Source organism: Mustela nivalis, assembly GCF_964662115.1.
Source record: "Mustela nivalis genome assembly, chromosome: 3".
NCBI classification, from domain to species: domain Eukaryota; kingdom Metazoa; phylum Chordata; class Mammalia; order Carnivora; family Mustelidae; genus Mustela; species Mustela nivalis.
Window position 1 is genome coordinate 80,094,624 of NC_139022.1, and position 27,427 is coordinate 80,122,050.

A 27,427-nucleotide genomic window follows, 5' to 3' on the forward strand; every position below is an offset into this window, starting at 1 on the left:
TTAACTTTCTTTTCATAATTTACTGGAACTAGGCAAAAAGTATAACAAAATGTATACAATTTAGTCTTTGTACAAAACATTAATTTAGTGAGACGATGTTGATTACAGTCACCAGAATGAAGACTCACACTTTTCACTGCCACTTCCATGAAAAGTTTGGATAAATAAGTCACTGGCTGAAAGTCACAAGAGAAGCAATTTAAACTTTACATCCAACAGCAAAGATCAATCTTCCACAACAGTACTGCAGATACAATCACTCAGAGGCTCTCCATGCTGCCACGGCATTACTGGAATGTTCTTCAGAGTCCATCTTCTCTCTCCAAGACTAACACTTGAAGCATTAAATGTAATATAAAATAAGGAGTTCTTTATTATTTATACAAAATTTGTACATTAAGAAAAAAATTAAAATTCAACAACTCTGCTGAGGAAGCTAAGAACTTTTATGGGTCTATCAAGGAGCCCCATGTGAATGTTTCAGTCACCAACCTCCTGGCCGCAGGAATGAAGCTCACTCCTCTGGGGCCATTCACGTGGCACCTTCACTGGCTCTGAAAGCTGATTTCCCTTTCAGCCAGCTCAATGAGCAAGCCAGGGTTTCTTGGACAACATTAAAAAACACTGTCTTTTCTGGCCCAAGTTTAGAATGTTTTATCCATATACAAGTTGATTTTTATTTATTTCTTAACACTTTCAATGAACTCCTAGCAGAAGAAGCTTTATTACAACATATACAGATTGGATAACAGTTCTTTACAAAACACTTAGATTTTTCCACTAAATAAATTTAATTGTCTTTTAAGTAATTAAAGTTGGCTTAGAGAAATGGTGTTTTTCTTTCCAACCTGTTTTCCACCCTCTGAGTTCTGAGAGGTCACAGACTTACAAGTTCTTGCTATAGAGAGTCACCTTTGTCTAAGCAACATAAAGAGCTCTTGTATCTAACAAAGAATGCAAAACTCTGTTCCTTAAAGTCTTATGCTAGAAGATGCGTTCTAGCAATCTAGACAAACATTTATACTTAGACAAAAGGCCTCTCTGAACAAATAGCCTGCAGAGATTAATGCAGTGATTTGTTTTCTTGATAGAATGATTTAGCACTGCTTAGCACATAATTCAGTAGTTTGGGAATAAGAGTAATTCTTCCCTTGAAGAAAGGAGGTCCCCTTCTGAAGAATCACAATGGCTACCCCAAAGAGAAATCAAAATAGACCAGCACCAAATGAAGTATTAGTTTACAAAAAAATAAACTTAGCTCTTATCTCTTCAAGTCCTATAACCCAGACTTAATAAATTAACTATGAAATCAGTTTGTCAGCTACAGTATAATTTAAAAATCCATTTTCAACCAGAGGGGAAGGGAGGATGGAGAGGAGGGTCAATCTCACACTGATCATCATGAACTCCATGGATTTCATCAAAAGAAAACACTTTTTTCCAGCTTGTATTCTCTTTCAGAAGTGAGCTGTAGATTACCATCTGTGATGCTTTAAAGTATGGTATTCTTGTTGAGATCCTTCCAGAGAGCACAGCATGTAAAGTATTACACTATTTTTAGATCTGAGAAATCTGCATGGAAAGAAGGATCTCAGACCTTTCTGAAACAGCCAAACACCAAGCAGTCGTTGTCTCATAGATCATATTATTCATCCTCAACATACCACCGCATTGAGCTTTTTAATTCACAGATTTTATGTTAGTCCTTTCAAACCCAATGCCCATGTTTCAGTTCAGAGCAGTCAGGCTGTTCAAGCAGCCTTCTTAGTGGAAGTTCCTTGGAGGTCTTGTAAATTTATCTTTGACCTATGGCAGAAAAAGACAAAGTAGAGATATAAAATACATTAAGAATACAGAATTTTAAGTTAGATCTATTGTATCTGCACAGTAGATTTTTGTACTATGTATCTTAAGTCTAGGGGAAAGAAGTTAAATACATCTTTAAGTCTTACCTGTTGTGAATCATGTGACTTTTGACAAGATGTCCAGCTGCCAATGCGGCCATCAGTGACAGTTCCCCAGCCATTACTGTACCACACACGATCCTGGCAAGCTGCCGGGCATTCTCCCCAGGATTGTCTTTGCATGCTCCTTGGACACCTAGCATCTGCAGCCAGGAAGAGAGACAGCAGGACTCACCTTTAAAGTCACGACAATAACTTCCTTCTCTACCAACTTAAGTAAGGGCAACTATAATGGCATCAGAATAGAATTGGACTTCCAGTGGAAGTACTCAATTTCCAAGATCTGATAGCCAGCACTGACAATAATACCACAGGGTACATAACATCTACAACCTGGTTTGCAGGATACTTACTCAGAGTAAATGAACATTCATTTGCTCTCTTAATCTACTTTCTCATTTTACTTAAGCACATGCCTGAATATGCTTACTTGGATACAACAGGATAGGCTGGTGAGAAGCAAAAAGATGAAAAGACCCGCTAAAACGCAGGTGAGTGACAAGTTATGCCAGGCAGAAACAGAATCCCAGCAAGTCAGAACTAGGCTTGAGGTCAGCAACTTCGGGGCTGAGGTGTCATACCTGCAAACAGGCTTGCTGAGGAAGCAGGTTGGTCCCACCACCCACAGTTCCAATCTCTATAGATGGCATAGTGCAACTGATGTACAAATCTTCATTTGTGGGACCACTTGCTTCCATTAAAGTAATACAGTTTGAACTACCAACATTTTGTGCTGCATCCTGGAAAAAAATAAAAAGAAGAAGTATAACACTTCCCTTCCTTTACAAAAGAGAACAGTAAAGTGGAGGTTGAGCTCTCACCTGTCCACAGGCAATGTAGATGGCAGTTACAATGTTCGCCGCGTGGGCATTGTAGCCTCCAATGCTCCCGGCCATGGCAGAGCCCACCAGGTTCTTATTAATGTTAACTTCAATCATAGCTTCTGTAGTAGTCTTTAATACCTAGCAAACAGAGTTGTGCACATTTTATATGTTCCCCCAGAAGATTCAGGGTATGCTACCTAGATCTACCCTTTGGTAAAGCAAGAGTTTAGATATGGCCCCACTGAAGCCTTGTCCTCAATAAAGAGTATCAGTCAAGTTTGTTGATGTGAATGCCACACGCTGATGGGCAAGATACATGCAACAGTCATCTTTAACATAAAATACACCGTATACTAAGCTTTACTTAAAATGTTAATATTTGGGGCACCTGGGTGGCTCAGTGGGTTAAGGCTCTGCCTTCGGCTCAGGTCATGATCTCAGGGTCCTGGGATCGAGTCCCGCATCGGGCTCTCTGCTCAGCAGGGAGCCTGCTTCCTCTCTCTGCCTGCCTGCCTGCCTCTGCCTACTTGTGATCTCTGTCTGTCAAATAAAATCTTTAAAAAAAAAAAAAAAAGAATATTCCTTTCCCCAATCTTTAACCCAATTAAAGATTAACAAAATAATAAAATAAAATAAAAACAATAATAGTACAGTAATAAAAGTAACAATAATATTGTTATTATATATACAAATAATAAAAATAAAATTATCACTCACTTCTCTGACAACCTTGGCTGGAATGACAGCTTCACAAACCACAGACTTTCCTCTTCCCTCTATCCAATTTATAGCAGCAGGTTTCTTGTCAGTACAGTAGTTACCACTAACTGCTAGAATCTGCATTTCAGGGAAATACTCATGAAGCTTTGAAAGTGCCTTCTCTGTGCCCTGTCAAGAACACAACAAAATTAAAATGCACAGCTATTTACAGATCAGAGGCTTTATTTGTATATAATAATAACAAGTACAATTAACTATAATATTTCTAAATACAATAAATAAAAAAACAGCTTCATTAGCCATCGCAGTGATAAACTTCTCAGTCAGTATAGACTCCTACTGTTTCTTTCTCTTTCTTTCTAGGAGTGAAAACAAAGTTCTTTGTAGTCACTGATGAACAGGGATGTAAATGAGAACATAATGAGAATATTAAATGGGAGAAGATATTTGCAAATGACTTAACAGATAAAGGGCTACTATTCAAAATTTATAAACAACTTACCAAACTCAACACCCCAAAAAACAAAAAAGCCAATCAGGAAATGGGCAGAAGACATGAACAGACATTTCTGCAAAGAAGACATCCAAACGGCCAACAGACACATGAAAAAATGCTCAACATCATATGGCATCAGGGAAATACAAATCAAAACCATAATGAGGTACCACCTCACACCAGTAAAAATGGCTAAAATGAACCACTCAGGAAATGACAGATGTTGGGAAGGATGCCATGCAAGGGGAACCCTCCCACACTGTTGAGAGGAATGCAAGCTGGTGCAGCCACTCTGGAAAACAGTACAAAAAGTTGATAATAGAGCTACCCTAGGACCCAGCAATCACATTACTGGGTATTTACCCTAAAGATACAAATGTAGTGATCCAAAGGGGCACCTGCACCTGAATGTTTTAGAGCAGCAATGTCCACACTAGCCAAACTATGGAAAGAGCCCAGATGTTCATCAACAGATGAATGGATAAAGAAGATGTGATACACACACACACACACACACATATAAGGGAATATTACTATATATAGAGAGAGAGTGTGTGTGTGACTGTGTATATATAATGGAATATTACTCAGCCATCAAAAAGAATGAAATCTTGTCATTTGCAACAAAATGGATTGAATAGGGTGGAGGTGTTTTGCTAAGTGAGCTAAGTCAATCAGAGAAAAAAGACAAGTGCCCTATGATTTCACTCATATGTGGAATTTGAGAAACAAAACAGATGAACATAGGGTCGAGAAGGAAAAATGAAATAAGATAAAAACAGAGAGGGAGACAAACCGTAAGAGATACTCAACTCCAGGAACCAAACTGAAGAGTGGGTGAGGAGGAGGGGATAATTGAGTGATGGGCATTAAGGAGGGCACTTGATGTAATGAGAGCACTAGGTGGTATATACAACTGATGAATCACTAAATTTTACCCCTGAAAATAATAATACAGTATATGTTAATTAAATTGAATTTAAATTAAAAAGTTTTAAATAAGACTTAATTTAAAAATACTCAGAGTATAATACTCATAATCATGTCACTGGGAGTAACTTGACCCACGACTGACATGTAATAAATTACCTCTTCTAGTTATTCAAGTGTTACCCAAAAGCCCAAGTTACCGAGTCAGTAAAGAGAAGTCAGATATTACAGTAAATCCTATTGTAAATGAAAGTCATTGGGATCACCCTTATAAAAATGTAAACAGGACTTCCAATTAAGTGAAATTAATTCAATTAACAACTCATACCTCAATAACCGAAGATATACTTACTTGCAATTTTAAAAAATGTGTTTTACTTGTGGTTAAAACACATGTGACATAGAACTTACCACCTTAACTATTTTTAAGTGTACAGGTTAGTGTTAAGTACATAATTCATGCTGTGGTACAGCCCATCTCCAGAACTCTGTTCATCTTACAAAACTGAAACTCCAAACCCATTAAACAGCAACTCCCTATTTCCTTTTTCCTCAGCCCCTGGTAATCACCCTTCCACTTCCTGTCTCTACAAATGAATTTAACTCATCTAGGTTAAGTGTGAATTTGCAAAGTATTTGTCTTTTTTGTTAACCAGATTATTTAACTTATCAAGTGATCCTCAAGGTTTATTTAGCATATGTGCAAATTTCCTATTTTTTTAGGGTTTTATAATATCCCATTATATGTACATACCACATTTTCTATATTGATTCATCTGTCCAGGAACACCTGGGTTGCTTCTGCCTTTAGACTATTGTGAATAATGCTGCCACAAACATGGATATACAAAAAAAAGTCTCTGAAACCCTCTTTTGAGTTATTTTGGGTAAATACCCCAAAATGAAATTGCTGCATCATAATTCTCTTTTTAATTTTTTTAGGAACTACTGTACTGTTTCTTTTTAAACAACTTTTAAGGGGCACATGGGTGGCTCAGTCTTTAAGAGTCTGCCTTCGGCTTGTTTCAGGATCCCAGGGTCCTGGGATTGAGCCCCACACTGGGCTCCTTGCTTGGTGAGAAGCCTGCTTCTCCCTCTACCACTCCCCCTGCTTGTGTTCCTGCTCTTACTGTCTCTGTCAAATAAATAAAGCTTAAAAAATAATAAAAAATAAACAACTTTTAAAACCTACATTTTTAGTCACTATCCTCTTTCTCTTTCAGAACAGTCCTCATATACAGGTAAACCCCACAAAATAAATTTTGCTAACTTAATTGACTTTAACACATTTGTGAATATTTGTAATAATAAGTATCAGTAGAATAAAATGCAAGCCACATACCATCTTCTTATAAGGAAATAATTGGCACAGAAACAGACACATAGGTCAGTGGAACAGAATAGAGACCCCAGAAATGGACCCTCAACTCTATGGTCAACTAATCTTCGATAAAGCAAGAAAGAATATCTAATGGAAAAAAGACAGCCTCTTCAATAAATGGTGCTGGGAAAACTGGACAGAAGAATATATAGAAGAATGAAACTGGACCATTCTCTTATACATAACACATAAACATAAACTCAAAATGGATGAAAGACCTCAATGTGAGACAGGAATCCATCAAAATCCTAGAAGAAAACATAGGCAGTAACCTCTTTCCACACTGGCCACAGCAACCTCTTTCAAGACACATCACTAAAGGCAAGGGAAACAAAAGCAAAAATGAACTTCAGGGATTCATCAAGATAAAAAATTTTGCACAGCAAAGGAAACAGTCAACAAAACTAAGCAGCAACTCATGGAATGGGATAAGATATTTGCAAATGACGTTAAAGGGCTGGTATCCAAGATTTATAAAGAACTTCTCAAACTTAACACCTGAAAAACAAATAATCCAGTCAGTAAATGGGCAGAACATGAACAGTCACTTCTCCAAAGAAGACATACGAATGGCTAATAGACACATGAAAAAATGTCCATCAGGGAAATACAAATCAAAGCCACGAAGAGAAGCCACCTTACACCAGCTAGAATGGCACAAATTAACAAGACAGAAAACAAGTGTTGGCAAGGATGCAGAGAAAGGGGAACCCTCTCACACTGTTGGTGGGAATGCAAATTGGTGCAGCCACTCTGGAAAACAGTCTGGAGGTTCCTCAAAATGTTAAAAATAGAGATACCCTACAACCCAGCAATTACACTACTAGGTATTTACCTCAAAGATACAGATGTAGTGAAAAGAAGGGGCACCTGCACCCCAATGTTCATAGCAGCAATGTCCACAATAGCCAAAATGTGGAAGGAGCTGAGATGCCCTTCAACAGATGACTGGATAAAGATGTGGTTCATATATATGACGGAATATTCCTCAGCCGTCAGAAAGGATGAATACCTACTACTTGCATCGACATAGACGGAACTGGAGGGGTTTATGCTAAGTGAAATAAAAGTAAGTCAAGCAGAAAGACAATTACATGGTTTCATTCGTATGTGGAACATAATGAATAGTGCGAAGGACCACAGGAAGGTAGGGAAAACTGAATGGGAAGAAGTCAGGGAGACAAACTAAGAGAGACTCTGGACTCTGGGAATCAAACTGAGGATTATAGCAGTGGGGGTGGTAAAGGGATGGGTAACCACGTGATGGGTAGTAAGGAGGGCACTGGGTGTTATATGCAACTAATATATCGTTGAACACATCAAAAACTAATGATGTACGATATGCTGGCTAACTGAACAAATACTAACTAATTAGTTAATTAAAAGTAAAATATAAACCCTCTTCAGGACCTTAAAAAAAAAGTCTGATGAGTTATATGTATCAGAATTTAGCTTTTAATAAAAATCTTCCACTCAATCCTTTAAATAATATATGTGTGTGTGTGTGTGTGTGTGTGTATATATATATATATATATATATATACATGAATGAAACAAAATTTAAAAATACAGGACATAAACAGCAAGTCTGCTCCCCACTCTTACCTCCCTAACACCTAGTTCCCCACCCCTGGGATAATCGGTCTCGCACGTTTTAATACAGGCTATCCAGGCTCACCTTTGAAATCATGTTCATCCCCATGGCATCACCTGACCTGGACTGGAAACGAATATAAAGATTGCGACCAGCCATAGTCATCTGAAGTTTCTGCAGACGTGCAAACCTGTAAACAAAGCAAAGATTTTTTTATTTTGTTATTTTTTTGAGAAGACGGAACTTCCCTTAAAAATCTAGTTCAGTTGAGGGTGCCTGGGTGGCTCAGTTGGTTAAGCAACTGCCTTCAGTTCAGGTTCCAGCTCAGGTCAGAGTCCCAGGACCAAGTTGCACATCAGGCTCCCAGCTCCATGGGAAATCTGCTTCTCCCTCTGACCTTCTCCCCTCTCATGCTCTCTCTCACTGTCTCTCTCAAATAAATAAATATAATCTTAAAAGAAAAAATTCTAGTTCAGTTGATTTATTTTACACATAAGAGAACGCTCATGGAAATTACTTATTTAATGTATTTTCTTCTTTAACTAAATGTTACGTTAGAACACTAATTCAACCAGCTCATTCTTACATGCCACAAGAGAGGGCTGCTATAGACATCATCATCACAGACAGACTTTAAAAGTCCAAAAAAATAAATAAACAAACTAAAATGGAGCTATTGATGGGGCACTTGGGTAGCTCAGTCACTGAAGTGTCGATCCCTTGATTTCAGTTTGGGTCATGATCTCAGGGTCAAGGGATGGAGCCCCACGTTGGGCTCCTTGCACTGTGGAGCCTGCTTGAGATTCTCTCTCTCCTTCTCACTCTGACCCACCCCCCACTCATATATACACTGTCTTTCTAAAAAAATAAAATGGGGCTATTTTTTGTACTGATATGCTTCTTTATAGATTTAATTTTCTGGATTCAAAGTAAACTTACTACTATACAAATATTTCTACCCTGCTTAGAAAATCTTTTTTTCAGGCCATTCCTCCCTAGGGCAATTCTAAGTCAACACTCTTCTAGGACAAAGTAACAGTCTAATCAAATTGAGTCTTGTAAAATCAACGCACAAACTTACTAGTGCATGCTTTATTTTTTCTCTTTACTCTTATGGAGGTATTCATGTGGATCAACATTTTGTCCCCGTCCACATCCCCCAAACTAAGCATAAATATTACTCATTTTGACTAAATGGACTTCGAATTAATGTTTAGTTATATCACCTGAAGCAGGCAGTATGTTAACAGTTACATTTAGTGATCACAGAAGTTGACAGTGGCCCTGAAATAATATAAATTTATATAAACCTCCTCATACCTGCTGGTGCTATCAAAAGCCTCCTTTATCACTGTGAATCCTTCAGGTGTCTCAAGCCAGGCCTTCACTTCCGCAGAGTCACAAGCACGGGGAAGACGCACCACGGGGCCTCGAGTCATCCCATCTGCGAGGATTCGACTGCTGGCACCTCCACCAAGCTACACAGAGGATGTTACAAAAGCATATGTTAATCCTGCAAACACTTCTGCCTGTCGCAAAAGGTATCCCTGATCGTCCCCAAATCTATTCTCCTCGCCTGGCCTCAGGGCCCATCTTAAAATAGGCAAATTTATAAAAGGCAACTTACACCTATTGCTCTGCAGCCTCTATTAGTACTGGCCACAAGGCACCCTTCTGTTGTTGCCATTGGAACCTGAAATTCCTTTCCATCCAAGCACAGAGGTCCTGCTACTCCAACAGGGATGGGCATATATCCAATAACATTCTCACAACAGGCTCCCATCACCTACAAGGTAAAGTCAGGCAGCAAGTGAAAATCTGTATCGCAAATACACAGCCCTTGTCATTAATAATTTTCTTCAAACTTAAACCTTTAGTATATTTGTCAACAAAATCTTCTACTTATTTTTTTTAAGATTTTATTTATTTATTTGATAGACAGAGATCACAAGTAGTTAAAGATTTTATTTATTTGGGTGGAGGGCACGCATGAGCCAGGGAGGGCCAGGGGGTGAGAGATTTCAAGCAGAGTCCCTGCTGAGCTAGGAGGCCAGCACAGGGCTTGATCTCATGATGCTGAGAGTACCACCTGAGCTGAAACCACGAGTTGGGACACCCAACCAAGCCACCCAAGCGCCCCTTTCATATACTCTCTAGAAGTATTTAAGAAGTATTAGGACGCCTGGGTAGTTTGGTCAGTTAAGCATCTACATTCGGCTTGGATCATGATCCCAGGGTCCTGGGACGGAGCCCCACAGGCTCTTCACTCATTGGAGAGTCTGCTTCTCCCTCTCCCTCTGCCCCTTGCCCCTTCATGCTTTCTTGCATTCCCTCTCTCTCTCATTCTCTCTCTGTCAAATACATCTTTTTGGGGGCGACTGGGTGGTTCAGTCAGTTGAGTCTCTTTGACTCAAGTCACAGTCCCAGGGTCCTGGGATCAACTTCTACATCGGGCTCTTTGCTCAGCAGGGAGCCTGTTTCTCCCTCCGCCTGCTGCTCCCCCTGCTTGTATGCTTTCTCACTCTCTCGCTCTCTCTGACAAATAAATAAATGCTTTTTAAAAAAAAAAAAAAGGAAGTATTTAAAAGTACTAAAATCACTAAGTAATGACTATAAACAACAGGAAAAATATCTTTAATTTTTAGGACCTATAATCATAAGCAAATACAAAATTACAGTAAAAGCATTTTTTAAAAAATGTTTTAAAATACTATGTACATATAAAAGACTAGTCAAGAAAAACACTAAAAAGCTGAAGAATAAAGCTACAGGAATAAAACGGCAAAGCAAACTTTCCCACACCAAGAAAACAACATACCAAGGAGTAATTATAGTCCCTGTATGGTAGATACTGGAGAGAAGAAGGCTCTGGAAGTTTTCGGGAAAGTAACTGTCGGCGAATAGATACACCTCGTTCATGAGTTTCCATCAGAGTTTCCAATTTGTAAGCTGGGATATGTTTAGCATTGACTAATTGGATGATCTCAGCATCACTAAGGAATTTTGCACCTTTCTAAAGAAATGAAAAAAAAAAAAAAGGAGGGATTGGTGGGAAAGGGATGACAAAAATCTTTTAAGAAGTTCCTTTCATATTCTTTTTAACAAATAAGGCATTTAAAACAACAATGCTCTCAGAAGAAGAGAACCCAAAGAACTTTAGCGTTCTAAAGGAGATTATTTGAGTGGAAATAAGAATATCAAAATGAAAGCAAATTCTTTATAAAAATGACACTAAACAAATGTAAAACCGAAACACCAAATTTTACAAGTGAAATTTGTAGAAAAAGAATATTCATAATTAAGATTCTGATATCCACCCTCTAAATTTCATTAACTCTGTATATAGAAAGATAGTTCAAATATCAGTACACATGTTAATAGGAATGAGGGAAAGTGAAAGACAAACAAACCTGATGTTACTCTCACTCATGTGCACATAAATTAAGAATGAACCAGATTAAGCAGATAGAGATGGAATACAATATTCACACTAAAGCATGAATGGACTCATATGGTCATGTAGGCAGAACACCCATTCACATGTCAGAAAGGAAAACAAACTTCCTCTTGAGCATCAAGCTTACTTTTGAAACAAATCAAAAACAACAACAACAAAAAACTTCCTTCAGTCTTTGAAGTTCATTTTTGAGTTCAACCTTTTCTAGGCCCTAAGATTCAAGAGAATAGAGTAGTGGCTTATCTCTCCGGCAAATACTAATAAAGTACAAAGAGCATTGACCTTGAGTCAGTAAATCTTGAATTCTGGATACCAGCTTTTCCATTTCCTAAATGTATTACTTTGGGAAATATTTAAGCCTCCTGGAGCCCCAGCTTTCTCTTTCTTATCTGAAAAATGGAGATAATTCCAACAATCTCACAAGGTTGCAGGGAATAAATAAATAAGGCCACTACCTGTAAACCACAGAACAAAGTGCCCCAAACTTAGTAGGTACTCAGGACCATAATTTTCTTCCTTCCTTCCTCTAATTAAAAAAAAAAAAAAAAAAGCTCCTTTTCTTAAGATACTAACCTTAAGTTAATTTTATTTTCCTCACCTCTGCATTCCCAAGTATCTGTAGACATTCTTCGTTAGGCCGAGGCTCCAAGGGGAGTTCAATTTCAGGTTCCTGTGTCTCTGGTTCCAGCGAAGTATCAAGTAAGGAGGAGTTACCAACCACAAACGTAGCTCTGTTTGGAGTGTCAGTTTCTGCCACTAAGGGTTTTATGACCTCAACTGTTCAAGAGAACAAAAGAAATCTCACAACTGTGAACGTAGTTGCCCCCACCACACCCTGCAGACCCCAAGCCCAGTTCCAGGAGACAGTGGGAAGGATGTGAACATAAGTTTTAAAATGAACTCAACTTGACAAATCAGTAGTGGAAGAATAGAAAATAAAGAGAACAAGAAATCACCTTTTCTTTCTCTGTTTATTCTTGTCTCCTCCTCAGCTGTATGGACTTTCTGGCTATTTCTGACCAGTATAGGTTCACGTCTACAACAATCATCTGGGACTTTTTTGGGAGTCACTACAGGAGATGTGATAGGGTTTTTTAATGAGAGTGTAGATTCTGTCTCAGCTTGTTCAAAGAAGATGTACTTGACAGCCAGAAGGAGAGCTAAACTTAGGGTAATAACTTGTTCAATATCCATGCTGATCATTCTAAATAAAAGAAAGCAAATTAAAATGTTATTACTCAGGCACAAAAAAGGCACAACTGACTTTTAGTAATACAGAATGCTATGATTAATACACAATAAATTAGGTCTCAGGTAACTTACTTAGAGAGATAAAACTGCCAGAGGGAAACACTTGGTTCAATTCTCTTGGACACATTTTCATCCAATCCTAAAGAAACTTTAGAATTTTCTGCCGTACTGTTTTGAGGAGAAGGATCAGCTATCCAGCGACTATGGGCGTGAACAAGAACCAAGCCTAGAGACTGAAATAAAATGTTATAAATCATGTATCCTCTGCATATCAATGGCACCTCAACTTCTCATCCTTAACATCTGGATAACCAGATACTATCTCCCACAGCCTCCCCTCAACATGAAAAGAAAGCCCCATGCTTATTCTGTGACTAAAGCAGTGGCCCACTGAACTACTAAACATGCAAAACAACAGGTTTTCAAAGAGTAAAGAACAGGTTCTCAAAGAGAGGTAAAGTGGAGGAACTTGAAAAATCTGTTTAGGGGAGAGAGATGAAGAGCCTCAAAGAAATGAGAAACAAGAAAAAAAAAAGGAAGAGGAACATCAGTGAAAGATGTAATTATAGTAAATTATATAGTTTACTTATTAATTAATTAAATATAGTAAATTAGTAAATATAGTAAATCAGTGGAAGAAGTAATTATACAATAATTGTAGAAAGATAACAGGAAGGAGAGAAAAAAGTCAAAAAGCAAAATATGACACTGGAACTAGAGATACTAAAAGGAGAAGAAAACTATGTAATTACCATAATCATCTTAACTCTCTGAGTAACGGGATTTGGTTTATTTTCTTCCTCTTCTAAAACTCGAGCAAAATGGCTCAGTTGCCAAATTGGACGACCCTCGCGGCTTTCCCGAGAAAGCTACAAAGAAAACCAGTGTTACATCAGAAGGTACTGATTTTATCTATGTGAACGGACGTGATGAGAAACATTACTCCTTCTAACGCCGTAAGTAAGAACTACTCTTACCTCTAAAACCAAGGAAACGCAAGCTGGGAAAAAAGTCATGAACACAAAGTAGTTGGCAAGAACTGACATGCAGCCGAAGCAGCACATAATTTCAAGTTGACGCACCCCTGGTTAGAGAAAAATTAAATGTATAATTAGTAAAGTACATGTATTTTTGATAGAGCATACATCACAGGGACTTTTCCTTTAAGCAGATGAATACAAGAAAATATTAGTAGATTAAGCTCTTTACTATTTACTGGAAGAAGAAAGAGGAACTCCGAGGTGATGGCAAGCCTTAGAGCACAACAGGGATATTTCCCTCAAGGAAGGAGAACTTGTCTTCTCCCATGTCTCAAATCTATCACAATGCCAGGCACAGTTGCTGCACTTAAACACATATCTGATAATCCCCTTTTAGGAAATGGTACTACTCTGTTTTGATATAAGAACAAGCCCAGGCTACACTAATGTGCAAACCTCAACAGTTAGGACCCAATTCCACTCTTTACCAGAAAAACAATTCACCTGTGGCCCAAAGACTTTTTATTAAAGTAAAACCTACTACCAGCTATGCCATTCCTGATACAGTACTGTAATAAAGACTTTATCTGTACTACAGGACTCTAATCTCAACAGAACTTCTACTGAATCTATTTATGTTCTTATAATTTTGGTTAATTTCATTGATCTGTTTGAGAAATTAAATAATGTGCAAAGGCAATTCAAGATCCAAAATTAACAAACATTCCACTACAAAATGTTAAAGGTATCACTTGGTAATCTTCTCAAATAGAAGGTAACAGAATTTTAGAACTGAAAAAGACCTTTGATTACCAAATCCTATTCCTTCAAGATTACAAATAAACTTGAATATAAAACAAATTTCTGATTCACTCGTATTAAATATAAAAATGTTTTGAAATGTAAATAAGAAGTTATTCCCTCCTCTTACAAAATTGCTAACTAGAATACAAGAAACTCAACAGTATATTTTATTTTTGAATTATTACAGGTCATTTGATGAAATAATAGAATAAAAACATACATTGTATTTTTCTTCAAATTCTATAGCACTCTGTCAACTATACTTCAAAAAAAAATCTACAGCAATTACTCTCAAAGGTGGACATTCAATATACAGCTATAACAACAAAAGCACTATGAACAACCTTGTACTTTAAATAGTAGCCAAATGTAATCTTTTCAAACCTGAGACCACAGAAACAATACCTGACCAATGCTTTTACAACCTAGTTATCAGCTGTTTCCCTCCGCACAACAGGACTACTATTGCTGCCATATGCTCTGTAGACATTCTTCCCTCTCCATCCTAGAACAGTCTCTCTGGGCCATTCTGCTACTACACAGAGAGACAGCACCAATCTATGTATTTCCAAGAAGTTAAGGCTTTTTCCTTTTTCAGTGGTTTTCCAAAGGGTTACTTCTTCTTTAACAGGTGTTAAATCTGTCGTTTTTCTACCCTAAGCCTCATCCCTAATTATAGCATTTCTGTATAGCTGTACCCATGTCTCCCAACTGGCTTTTCCAACTAGAAATCTCATCATGTCCTTTGTCTACTTCTCTGACAGCATGCCAAAATCCATCATCCTACTCTCCACATCAGTTTCAAATGAGTAATCCTTGGTTTCATGGCCCACTTCCAGCTCCTGGCTAATCTTCTTCACCTTCCTATATACTCTTATTTGAATAAAATCACACAGATATGTTTTCACCCAATCAAAAACATTTTTCTTGATTGTGGCAGTGACTTAATAACTTTATCTTTGTCAAAACTCAAAACTCTATCTCAAAAGTAGATTTTAAGCAGGGCGCCTGAATGGCTCAGTGGGTTAAAGCCTCTGCCTTCGGCTCAGGTCATGATCTCAGGGTCCTGGGATGGAGCTCCGTATCAGGCTCTCAGCTCACCAGGGAGCCTGCTTTCCCTCTCTCTCTCTGCCTGCTGCTGTGCCTACTTGAGATCTCTGTGTCAAATCAACAAAATCTTTAAAAAAAAAAAAAAAAGTAGATTTTAAGGAATGTTCATTTTTTTAAAAAAATATTTTATTTATTTATTTGTCAGAGAGAGAGATCGCATACAAGCAGGGGCAGTGGCAGGCAGAGGGAGAAGCTGGACTTGATCCCAGAATGCTAAGATCATGACCGGAGCTGAAGGAAGACACTTAAGCTAAGACACCTAAGCAACTAAGCCACTCAGGCCTCCCAAGGAATAGACTAGAACTGTAGTTACAAAAAGTAGACTCCCTAAGAAAGCCATAAAATCTAGTCTTAATTATTAGGAGACCTTAACAGCAGGATATATTCATTCTGGCAAATTTCCATGCCAGGCCACAATTTTTGTCCTATATAATGGAGTCCTATGTTTGATATTTAAGATCTAACTCTCTACTATCCAATTAAGGATTAAGAAACATGTGTTGAGACTAATACTAGGTACTCACTAAGATGTACTGCACACCGTCTGATTAAATGTTCTCAACCAGCCTATTAGGTGGACCTAATTTAGATCTGGCTCATTTCTGACTCCTCACTGTCTCCTACATGACAATTAAAACATAAGGAACCAAGTCACTAATTTAGCCTGGGCAAAAGCAGGAGCTGGAAGGGGCTTTCCAAACATAAACACTAAAAACTCTCACAAGAGTAGAACATAGAAAGAGAAGGTGGCATGGCATTAGTGAAAAAAAAAGGTAACATATTACTAAGTTTTCACTAAAGCAGACAGACATAAGGTCAGATAAACCCACATACTCATTCAATTAAAATCTTTTAAGAGTAATGTCACACTTTCAAAGTCAGAATTTAAGAATAACCAATGCAATCGGAGATGTTCTTTTTTTCCCTTCATCTACAAATTTACTTTAAAATATATTAAAAACTGCTTACAAACCTGACATGGTACCAACTCCAATCACCAGACATTCTACAAGAGCATCAAGGGTGAACGTGGGACCTAAAATTGCCATTCCGCGAGCAATGTTTTCCCGCACTTCATCCTAAAACACAGACCAAATTTATCAAGGTCAGTAAGGTATAAAACAACTTTCAAAAACATTGGAGAGTATGCCAGGGCCTCTACTAAAATCTAGTTTGCTGTACCAAAAGTAAAAGAAACAATGTAATACCACTAACAGGCATTCCAGATGCAAAGAATTAAGAAAAAGGTCATGTACAGTTGCTTTCCCTTTTCACTGAGTAAGATGCTACTTGCTACTTGGCAAGATTCCTCTGAGGTGGTGCATGAATCCTGCCATTTAAATACTACATAATGAAATACTATAACATTTTATATTTGGCTATCACTTACAGTCCTTCGTTGCAATTTTTTTGAGACCTTGTTAATACTATGAAACCTAAAACCTATTTTTGTCAACATGCTCAAATGGTCAGAATACTCATCAAATACATAATCAAGGCAGAATTACATGTTATTTTATATTCAGGTATTCTGAAGCAAGACTATTAAAAATGTTAATTAACTTAAAGTGACTATTGAACACCAACATAAAACTTTAGATGGAAAATAATGCTAGGGTTAATGCTAAAGTTTTAGAAATAAATCTACCGGGAGACTATCTTCCATTATATCCTGTCCTGTTCTCTGATAGGTTTCAGTAAGTAGACACTCTTTCTTATCCAAAAGTCTCACTACCTAAATTTCTAAAATCTTCAAATAGGAAAATGCGGAAAAACTCCAAATTCCAGAACCTGTGGAATTAAGTTGTTAGGTAAATGGGACAGTTCCTGGGGCACCTAGAAAGACCAGTCTTAAGACTTGACAATTAAACTTAAAACTGTGGGCAATTCCTGATTCTTGAACTATGAAGAAACTATTAATGCTTCCTATTAATGTAAACAAACTGAAAGAAATACTAGTAACATACCTGTCTTAAAAATAATACTTACCTGTGAGTTGGAACTGAGGGCAAACTTTGCTAGAGCGCTTGCTCTAGAAAGGTCAATCAAAAGTAGGAAAAAGGGCAAAGCTTCACTGGGAAAAAAAAAATCAGATGATCAGGAATTTAACAGGAAGTCTGGCTTAAAAATGCTTTCCACAATAAAATGGTCAGACCCGCCTCATACACTGTATGATTCTTTAGTATGTATACCTTTTTGCAGCCCGAAGGTACACCCTATACTCACTCCCTTTTGACATTCTCAAAGCTAAACATATGCACTGCTCAAAATATTTATAATGTTAAAAATATAATTGCATTTATACAGAAATACTTTTTGATGATTTTATAGCAAAATATCATCCTAAGTAAAAAATTTATCCTTGAATTAACATGGGGAAAAAAGTGGAATAGATAAAAATTTTTTAACATTATTCACTATTTATGGAAGGATCCAAGTTGAAGCTTTCTGGAGAGACAGTTGGCAATAATAGCACTCAAAAGCCCCCAAAACTTACACAGGCACTGTCTCACTCCTAGGAATATATCCTAAGAATGAATATGAACACAAGGTAAGCCACAGAGACGTTCGTCACAGTGCTATTAATAGAGGAAATTAAATAACCTAACAATCCAATCCTAGAGGATTAAGTAAATGAACTATAATATATTCACACAGGGGAATACTAGACAACCAATACAAGTAATTTAACTTAGCATTAAGGACATGCAAAGATGTTGATGAACTATTATCACACATCAAAATATTATAAAGGCATAAAGAAGTTGTATGATCTCAGAATTTTTAACTGTAAAAAACCATAGGAAAGCATATACCAAAATGTTAAGAGATATTAACATTAGCTAAATGACAGCATGAAAAATTTCCCCATATTTCCTATAAACTTTTAAAAATGTATATATTAGAATATAACTTGGAGAAGAGGAGTTGTTAATTATATATTTTGGAAAAAAGTGTATTTATGTTTTAAATACTTACTTCAAGCCTGTCAATTCTTTATCTAAGAAATGAATGACAACTGTACTGAATACAAAACTTGAGAAAATTGTGAAGAGGCCAGCAATACCTAAATTGACAAAATTCAAACAGAAAAAAAATTACCCTTTATTACAAAAATAGTAACATACAGTCCCATATAATATTCTGAAAGAAATATTATTTTCTCCAGATTATTAAGATCTCAAATATCAGAATGCTTACTCTCAATAGGGCAACCACTAAATGCGTGCAGTGTACTTTAAGCAATATACCCATTTCCATATACATGATTTGAACAAACAAAATTATGTATTTCCATAACAAATCAAAAATTTGATAGCACAAATAAGTTAAATGTATAAAATGATTACCCAAAATATATTTTGATCCAAGTTGACGTAAATTCTGGAACTGGAAGTAAATATACAGGATTGCTATGCATCGTGTTATTGTCAGAATTATAATGTCACTGCTTAACACATCCTATTGGAAGAGATAGAAAACAAATCTCAATAGCTTTACCTTTTAAAATAAGCAACTAAAATTAAGAGTTTTTATTTTGTATGCATCATCAGTTTGTATATTACCATGATAATATAAATATAGGCACAATACAAGTCAAATAAAAATATTAAACATGCAAATCAAAAGCCAAGTCCAATTTTTAAACAATCCACTATTTAAAGCCAATCATTTTTCTGTTAGTCACTTTTAAAGCTACTATTTTCTCTAGTAAAGTCAATTATACTCATTTCATGCAGAAAAGGAAAAGTTATTTCCAAACTATATAAGTAAATAGAAATCTGATTAAGTTCATAAATACTAAGTTAAAGATTTTACTTGCAACTTTTTTTATTATATGGTCACTAAGAGGAAATGCTCTTCAGAAACTGAAAATGAAATTTAGACAATATCAAATAAATTTCACAAACCTCTTCAAATTTTGGACACTCATAATTCCAACCACAGATCTTATCGTTACCAGTAAACATGTTCATGGACATCATACAGATGGTCAGTGTCACCGTCCCCACTATGACTTCCCAGGGGTGGGAGGCCACAAAAAGGCCATGCATTCGGAAAAGTCTTGACAACATTGTAGCTACAGAATTCTTGGATCCTAAAAGGAATATCAAGTGTGAACACTTAGTACACATATCACTGTATTTTTAGGAAAAGATTTTAAGATTTTGCACTGTAAACCCTGCTATTGTAGGCACAGTGTCTTATACATATGAATAATACTATTTGACAGTGTTCCTTATTAGTTCTGTAAAATAATTATAAAATCAAAATAAGAGGACTCTGATACTACTTTCTTACTCACAAAACTTGAATCCTCTATTAGTCACTAGCAACCAACTTAAAAACTAGCTATTTCTTACAAGTTGTATGAATTCAAGCATTTATGATGGAACCAAATAAATATCTCAGCCCATGATATTACCTGAGCGAAGGAGGAGAGCAATACAACAGAAAAAAAAAATAAGTGAGAAACAACTATTCACATTTGCTTTCTAATTACCCTGGCATAAAACGCCCATAAGCACCCTCTACCTTCTCCACATTCTGGTTACGCAAAAGGCAAACACCATCTATTTGTTAAGTGTCCTCAAAGGCAGCATATGGCATGTTACTAGCAAAATGATGTTTAATGAAACTTCCTACTCTTACTGTCACCAGAGAAAAAAGTCTTTCCCAAATTTTACAGCTAATAAAATGCCACAACAGTACTGGAAGAAGAGGATGGCTGGCCAAAGTAGATGTCTATGACATTTAAAAATTCCCAACAGTGGCGCCTGGGTGGCTCAGTGAGTTAAAGCCTCTGCCTTAGGCTCAGGTCATGATCCCAGGGTGCTGGGATAGAGCCTCTATCGGGTTCTCTGCTCAGCAGGGAGCCTGCTTCCCTTCCTCTTTCTCTGCCTGCCTCTCTGCCTACTTGTGATCTCCGTCAAATAAATAAATAAAATCTTAACCTAGGAATAAACCTAACCAAAGAGACACAGAATCTATACTCAGAAAACTATAAAGTACTCATGAAAGAAACTGAGGAAGACACAAAGAAATGGAAAAATGTTCCATGCTCCTGGATTGGAAGAATAAATATTGTGAAAATGTCTATGCTACCTAAAGCAATCTACACATTTAATGCAATTCCTATCAAAGTACCATCCATCTTTTTCAAAGAAATGGAACAAATAATGCTAAAATTTATATGGAACCAGAAAAGACCTCGAATAGCCAAAGGGATATTGAAAAAGAAAGCCAACGTTGGTGGCATCACAATTCCGGACTTCAAGCTCTATTACAAAGCTGTCATCATCAAGACAGCATGGTACTGGCACAAAAACAGACACATAGATCAATGGAACAGAATAGAGAGCCCAGAAATAGACCCTCAAATCTATGGTCAACTAATCTTCGACAAAGCAGGAAAGAATGTCCAATGGAAAAAAGACAGCCTCTTCAATAAATGGTGCTGGGAAAATTGGACAGCCACATGCAAAAAAATGAAATTGGACCATTTCCTTACACCACACACAAAAATAGACTCAAAATGGATGAAGGACCTCAATGTGCGAAAGGAATCCATCAAAATCCTTGAGGAGAACACAGGCAGCAACCTCTTCGACCTCTGCCGCAGCAACATCTTCCTAGGAACAACGCAAAAGGCAAGGGAAGCAAGGGAAAAAATGAACTATTGGGATTTCATCAAGATCAAAAGCTTTTGCACAGCAAAGGAAACAGTTAACAAAATCAAAAGACAACTGACAGAATGGGAGAAGATATTTGCAAACGACATATCAGATAAAGGACTAGTGTCCAGAATCTATAAAGAACTTAGCAAACTCAACACCCAAAGAACAAATAATCCAATCAAGAAATGGGCAGAGGACATGAACAGACATTTCTGCAAAGAAGACATCCAGATGGCCAACAGACACATGAAAAAGTGCTCCATATCACTCGGCATCAGGGAAATACAAATCAAAACCACAATGAGATATCACCTCACACCAGTCAGAATGGCTAAAATCAACAAGTCAGGAAATGACAGATGCTGGCGAGGATGCAGAGAAAGGGGAACCCTCCTCCACTGTTGGTGGGAATGCAAGCTGGTGCAGCCACTCTGGAAAACAGCATGGAGGTTCCTCAAAATGTTGAAAATAGAACTGCCCTATGACCCAGCAATTGCACTATTGGGTATTTACCCTAAAGATACAAATGTAGTGATCCAAAGGGGCACATGCACCCGAATGTTTATAGCAGCAATGTCCACAATAGCCAAACTATGGAAAGAACCTAGATGTCCATCAACAGATGAATGGATCAAGAAGATGTGGTATATATACACAATGGAATACTATGCAGCCATCAAAAGAAATGAAATCTTGCCATTTGCAACAACATGGATGGAACTAGAGCGTATCATGCTTAGCGAAATAAGTCAAGCAGAGAAAGACAACTATCATATGATCTCCCTGATATGAGGAAGTGGTGATGCAACATGGAGGCTTAAGTGGGTAGGAGAAGAATAAATGAAACAAGATGGGATTGGGAGGGAGACAAACCATAAGTGACTCTTAATCTCATAAAACAAACTGAGGGTTGCTGGGGGGAGGGGGTTTGGGAGAAGGGGGTGGGATTATGGACATTGGGGAGGGCATGTGCTTGGTGAGAGCTGTGAAGTGTGTAAACCTGGTGATTCACAGACCTGTACCCCTGGGGATAAAAATATATGTTTATAAAAAATTAAAAATTAAAAATAAAAAAAAAAATTCCCAACAGAACGTACAGGTAATTTTTAAATTTAATCTTTAAAGAGAATCCGAAGCAGATTCCCCACTCAGGATGGAGTCTGACACAGGGCTCAATCTCATGACCCTGAGGTTCACTACCTGAGGTGAAATCAAGCGTCAGATGCTTAACAAAATGAGCTACCCAGGCGCCCCTGGAGAACATACAGGTAATTTTGATCTAACAACTACCATGACTAAACCTCCCCATGTCTGTTGGCTAAATTACAATAATTTTTATATTCTCATTTTTTAAAAAATCTGATACAGTCACTGGTCTCTAGAATAGGAACTTGTAAGCCTTCTTAAACTAAAATTAATGCTCACAATAAAGCATATTTAACTGCCCAAAAAAATCTATTTCAAATTAAGATTTAAAAAGTAAGGCTAGGGCGCCTGGGTGGCTCAGTGGGTTAAGCCGCTGCCTTCGGCTCAGGTCATGATCTCAGGGTCCTGGGATCGAGTCCCGCATCGGGCTCTCTGCTCGGCGGGGAGCCTGCTTCCTCCTCTCTCTCTCTCTGCCTGCCTCTCTGCCTACTTGTGATCTCTCTCTGTCAAATAAATAAATAAAATCTTAAAAAAAAAAAAAAGTAAGGCTACTGAAATAAGTCAATCAGAGAAAGACAATTATCATATGATCTCACTGATATAAAGAATTTGAGAAACAAGACAGAGGATCATAGGGGAAGGAAGGGAAAAATGAAACAAGATGAAACCTGAGAGGGAGACAAACCATAAGAGACTCTTAATCTCAAGAAACAATAGGAGGGTTGCTGGAGGTGAGGGGGAGGAGAGGGATGGGGTGGCTAGGTGATGGACATTGAGGAGGGTATGTGCTTTGATGAGTGCTGTGAATTGTGTAAGACTGATGATTCACAGACCTATACTCCTGAAACAATTAATATATAGGTTAAAAAGAAAGAAAAAGTAAGACTACTGATTGACACACTAGCAAGAATTCAAATGAATCTCTTGTTTGTGGTAGTAATAAGAAAATGACTCATTTATTGAAGACAGAAAATTAAAAAGCAACAAATGAAGAAAAAGAAAGTTAATTACTCTATCTAAAAGGTTAAGGGAAAGAAAATAAGAGTAGCTTTTAGGAACCAAAGCAATTCCAGAACATCATCCCCCATCATGTCACAAGATGTTCTCCCTATTTCAGCTACACCAGGCCCCAACTGGACAGCTGGCTTTCCCACTGCAGGTGACAATCTTTCACTGGATCAATTCAATCATGAAATCAATTTTGTGAGTAAGAACAAACAGGGTTTAATAAAATAAAATAGAAAAAATCGCTGTAGGGCGCCTGGGTGGCTCAGTGGGTTAAAGCCTCTGCTGAGCAGAGAGCCTACTTCCCTTCCTCTCTCTCTGCCTGCCTCTCTGCCTAATTGTGATCTCTGTCTGTTAAATAAATAAATAAAATCTTAAAAAAAAAAAAGAAAAGAAAAAAATTGCTGTAGGTAAGAATATAGTATAGGTAGATATTATTTCTTAAAGCTTGATGTTTCATGAAACTGTGTGTGTGTGTGTGTGTGTGTGTGTGTGTGTGTGTGTGTGTGTGTATAGAGTTCCAACATAACATGTATTACTTACTGTGGGTCTCAATTTTAAAAATCACTAAGTTCTACAAATGTGGCATGCATCTGCCTGTGTTTATTCATGCTTTTTGAACCTTCCTCCCTGAGTCTTGTTCCTCATTTTATCCTCCAGAACCTTGTACCCACGCACAGCAGCTACTCAACAAATACCTGATTAATCAAAAATCTCATAAACTACAGGAGCATGTACTTTACTGACCCATCTTGAAATGGCCTAAAAATGACTTTTAGCCCAAAAGATATAAATATAACTGCTCACCTGCTAGCACACCACGCTGCCCACCCTTGGTTAAGGCTGAATGTAGAGCATTCAAGAAATATATTAAAGGGGAATGGGGTAGGGAAGAGAGGTTACAGTCTATACACTGTTTTCAAAAATGGACAATAACAAAAATAGTTTCTATTAGATGAGCAAGGACTTGGGACTTAAAGCTTTGGAGAGTATCTTAGATTTGAATCCTACTTCATTATAACCAAAAGCCTCATAAGAGCCTAGATTTTCAGGACAGTTTTCTATCACATAACATCCTTCTTATATTCAAAAACAAAAACAAAACTCTACAAACCGGTCTAAAGGATCAACTAGCATCAATGTTCCAGAAAGTGAATCAACTAAAAATACATGTCAACACTAGGTCAAAATGATTCTCCCCACCAAAAACAAACAAACAAACAAAACCTCTCAACTTAGGTTATTCCCTATTAAGTTGATATATTCTTCATTATTAAAAAGTTAGTTCAATTGTAATCTGAGCTGCCAGCAAGAAGGCACCCCAATTTGATCACAAATTGATTTAGCATCATTAACCCATAATTACCTATTAGACGCATTATGTGGTCCCTTTAAAAGATTTCATGGTAGCATTGTCAATTCTGGGAAATTTCTTTCCTAGATATAAACTCATCTTTGCAACATTCAGGAAAAAATTACACATGATTCTGTGAAACAACCCCAAACACAGAGAAGCCCACCTATTTGGAAATACAAAGTCGGTAAAAAAACGTTCAAGGTGTGTCAAAAGTAACCATAACTGTACACCATCTCATTTCTCATGAGCACCCTGCCCATTTCCCTGTGATTATGCAAAGTACTTAAATGCCAGAGAATCCAGTCTTCCACCCTCATCAGCAGTTACAAGTGGCATTAGCAGGCTACAGGACAGCTCATGCAAATTCAATGGACACTATTTAGGCCAGGCTGCACTAAAAACACTTTACTTTAAAAAAAAAAAAAAATCAAGCTAAATAGGCAGTGTATGCCTTGCTTATGCACAATGAAATATGCCACAAACATTTTCTTCAAAAGAAAAGATGATTTAAACTCAATGGACACCTCAAACTCCTATCCAAGATGTTACAGAAACTACCTACCATAGCCATCTGCAGAAAAGGATGCTTTTGCATCCAACACTATTTCCTCCCCACCCTGCACTCCTCCTGCACTGTACGTCCTAGCATATGATTATACACTACTTTACACAGCTCTCAAATTAATTGCTGTGTATATTTTGACTCTTTGAAGACAAGAACCACATCTTATATTGAATCATCCTTAGTTCCAACAGGATCTGGCATTCTGTTGCTCAACCTAGTATCCTAGGGGGAAAAAAAATCTTGCACTGGAAATCAGGAAACCTGGATTCCCCTCCCCCCATTCTATTACACGCTTCTAAGTCACATCTCTCTTTGGTAACTTACTAAGCTAGAGCTCCAAAGTTCTTTGACAAAGACAGGTATTAAGCGGAACCATATGAAACTGCTACTTTTGTAGGTTAAAAAAAAAGTCAAATTTCAAATACCTGCAATTTCATATGGGTCAACCTAAATACATACTGATAAACATGTAGTTATCCATCCATGGTTTAGAAAGTAGATCATGTAAGAATAAAATGAGCACAATCAAGCACATTATACACTTCATCCTGAAGACTTGTGCCACACATGAGCCTCATATGTTGATGATTAATCTTAGTAAACTTTTTTAACCTTCATGTTACTAAATGCCATTTGTCCTTATTACCAAGTTTATCACAAGCAAATCCTGGAAAGACAGAACAAAGCAGGCCCTCAAAAACCAGTCGATCCCACTGTACACACCAGGCCTTTGCTACATTACCTCTAAATCAGAAAATGTCTTTCATTGCATGGGCAGTAAAATATATTCATGGGCAAAAAAACATTCTCTGCATTAAGATACTGAAATCATGCATGATTATTTAGTACAGCCCAGAAACAAATGCTTCCTATGACTTTTCAGGACCAACCCTAAGGCGGTCCTGAAATATCAACCAAGCTATGAAATATTTTCAGACGATCATTTAAGATGGAGTACATCCGCCTTCTCCTACGACGCAAACCGACTGTTCTGTATTTGAACCCCCAAGGTACGTCTTTCCTAACCCAAACCAAATAGTTCCAGAAAATCTACAAGGTTTGAACTCAATTAAATCAGCTCTAAAGAGACTAAAGCCCCTTAGAAAAAAAAAAAAAAGAGAAAAAATGGAGGGCCGTGGTAGTAGTAGAAGAATACTTTAAGTCCTTGGGACTTGCCCAAGGACTTAAAAGTATCCTCTCAACTCGTCTCTCCTGGAAATAACCCGACACTTCTCTGCAGATCCACGGTTCTTCTTCACGGCTCTGTGTTAGTCAGCAGCATTTATGGAAATCTTCCCCATCACTTTAAAGCAAGATGCTGACGAACAGCAGCGCCTGGGCGTGAACGCTGCACTTGATAGACCTTCTCACCGCCTCTCCGCGAGCTGCGGGCCCAGCCCATCACACACACGCACCCCCAGCATTTCTCGAGTCGAGGGGCTTCTGAGGTCATGCTATCTGGCACCCTTTCCGCCCGATGACCGCGACTGCCAGCCTACGCGGACTACTTGGGACTTGGAGGGTGACCGCAGCTACCCTCGCCGGCCCACCTACGATGACCACCGCAGCCAAGAAGAAGCCGGCCCGCCGCCCGCCCCTCGGGCCCGGGCTGGCCGCCGGGCTCCCCAGCATTGGTGCAGGCCGCCACTCGGCTGGCCGCGCCTCAGGACGTCTCTCCTTAGAGTCTCCGCGGGACCGGGCTGCCACACCCGCAAAGCCGCCACTGCAGCTCCTGGCAGGTCCGCAAGAGGGGCAAACTGCCCCTTCCCAGGGCCAGGAGGAGCTCGAGAACCACCATCAACCCGGCCCTAATCCCGCTCCCACCCACCACCGCCCCGCTCCCTCTGCCCCCGGTCTCCTTCGCTGCCACCGACCACCTCACCTCCGGATCTCACTAGAGGCCACCGAACCCGGGCGCCAGCGCTCCGCCTGTCTCCAGTCAACGGAGACGCGAAGCGGAAGGAACCTTCGACCTACGCACACTCGGTGCCGGCTGAACCTACGACCAATGAGAGAGGATCGTCCGATCGTCTAGCCAATCAGCTGGGTGCGGCTCGGCCTCACGGGGCTACGTCACGAACGGTCGCCTTAACAACCTCCCACAGCTCTCCCTGCTGCGGAGAACCGGCACCGCACCATCTCTCACCATGGCTCGGCCAACCAAT

The 27,427-nt window shown here is 38.3% G+C and overlaps 1 protein-coding gene across 1 annotated transcript; it reads right to left on the minus strand.

The window, feature by feature from the left end:
* HMGCR (3-hydroxy-3-methylglutaryl-CoA reductase) lies at nt 1-27,427 on the minus strand. The gene is made up of 20 exons (XM_082724938.1): nt 27,145-27,427; nt 19,423-19,610; nt 18,862-18,973; nt 18,491-18,578; nt 17,501-17,585; nt 16,485-16,590; nt 13,595-13,701; nt 13,370-13,486; nt 12,690-12,850; nt 12,323-12,570; nt 11,965-12,143; nt 10,728-10,922; nt 9,537-9,695; nt 9,230-9,387; nt 7,994-8,099; nt 3,506-3,676; nt 2,786-2,926; nt 2,546-2,704; nt 1,953-2,107; nt 1-1,806 (listed from the first exon to the last, which is right to left on the minus strand). Exons 2-20 carry the CDS (start codon nt 19,585-19,587, stop codon nt 1,752-1,754), a joined length of 2,667 nt encoding a protein of 888 aa, XP_082581064.1. The 5' UTR covers nt 19,588-19,610; nt 27,145-27,427; the 3' UTR covers nt 1-1,751.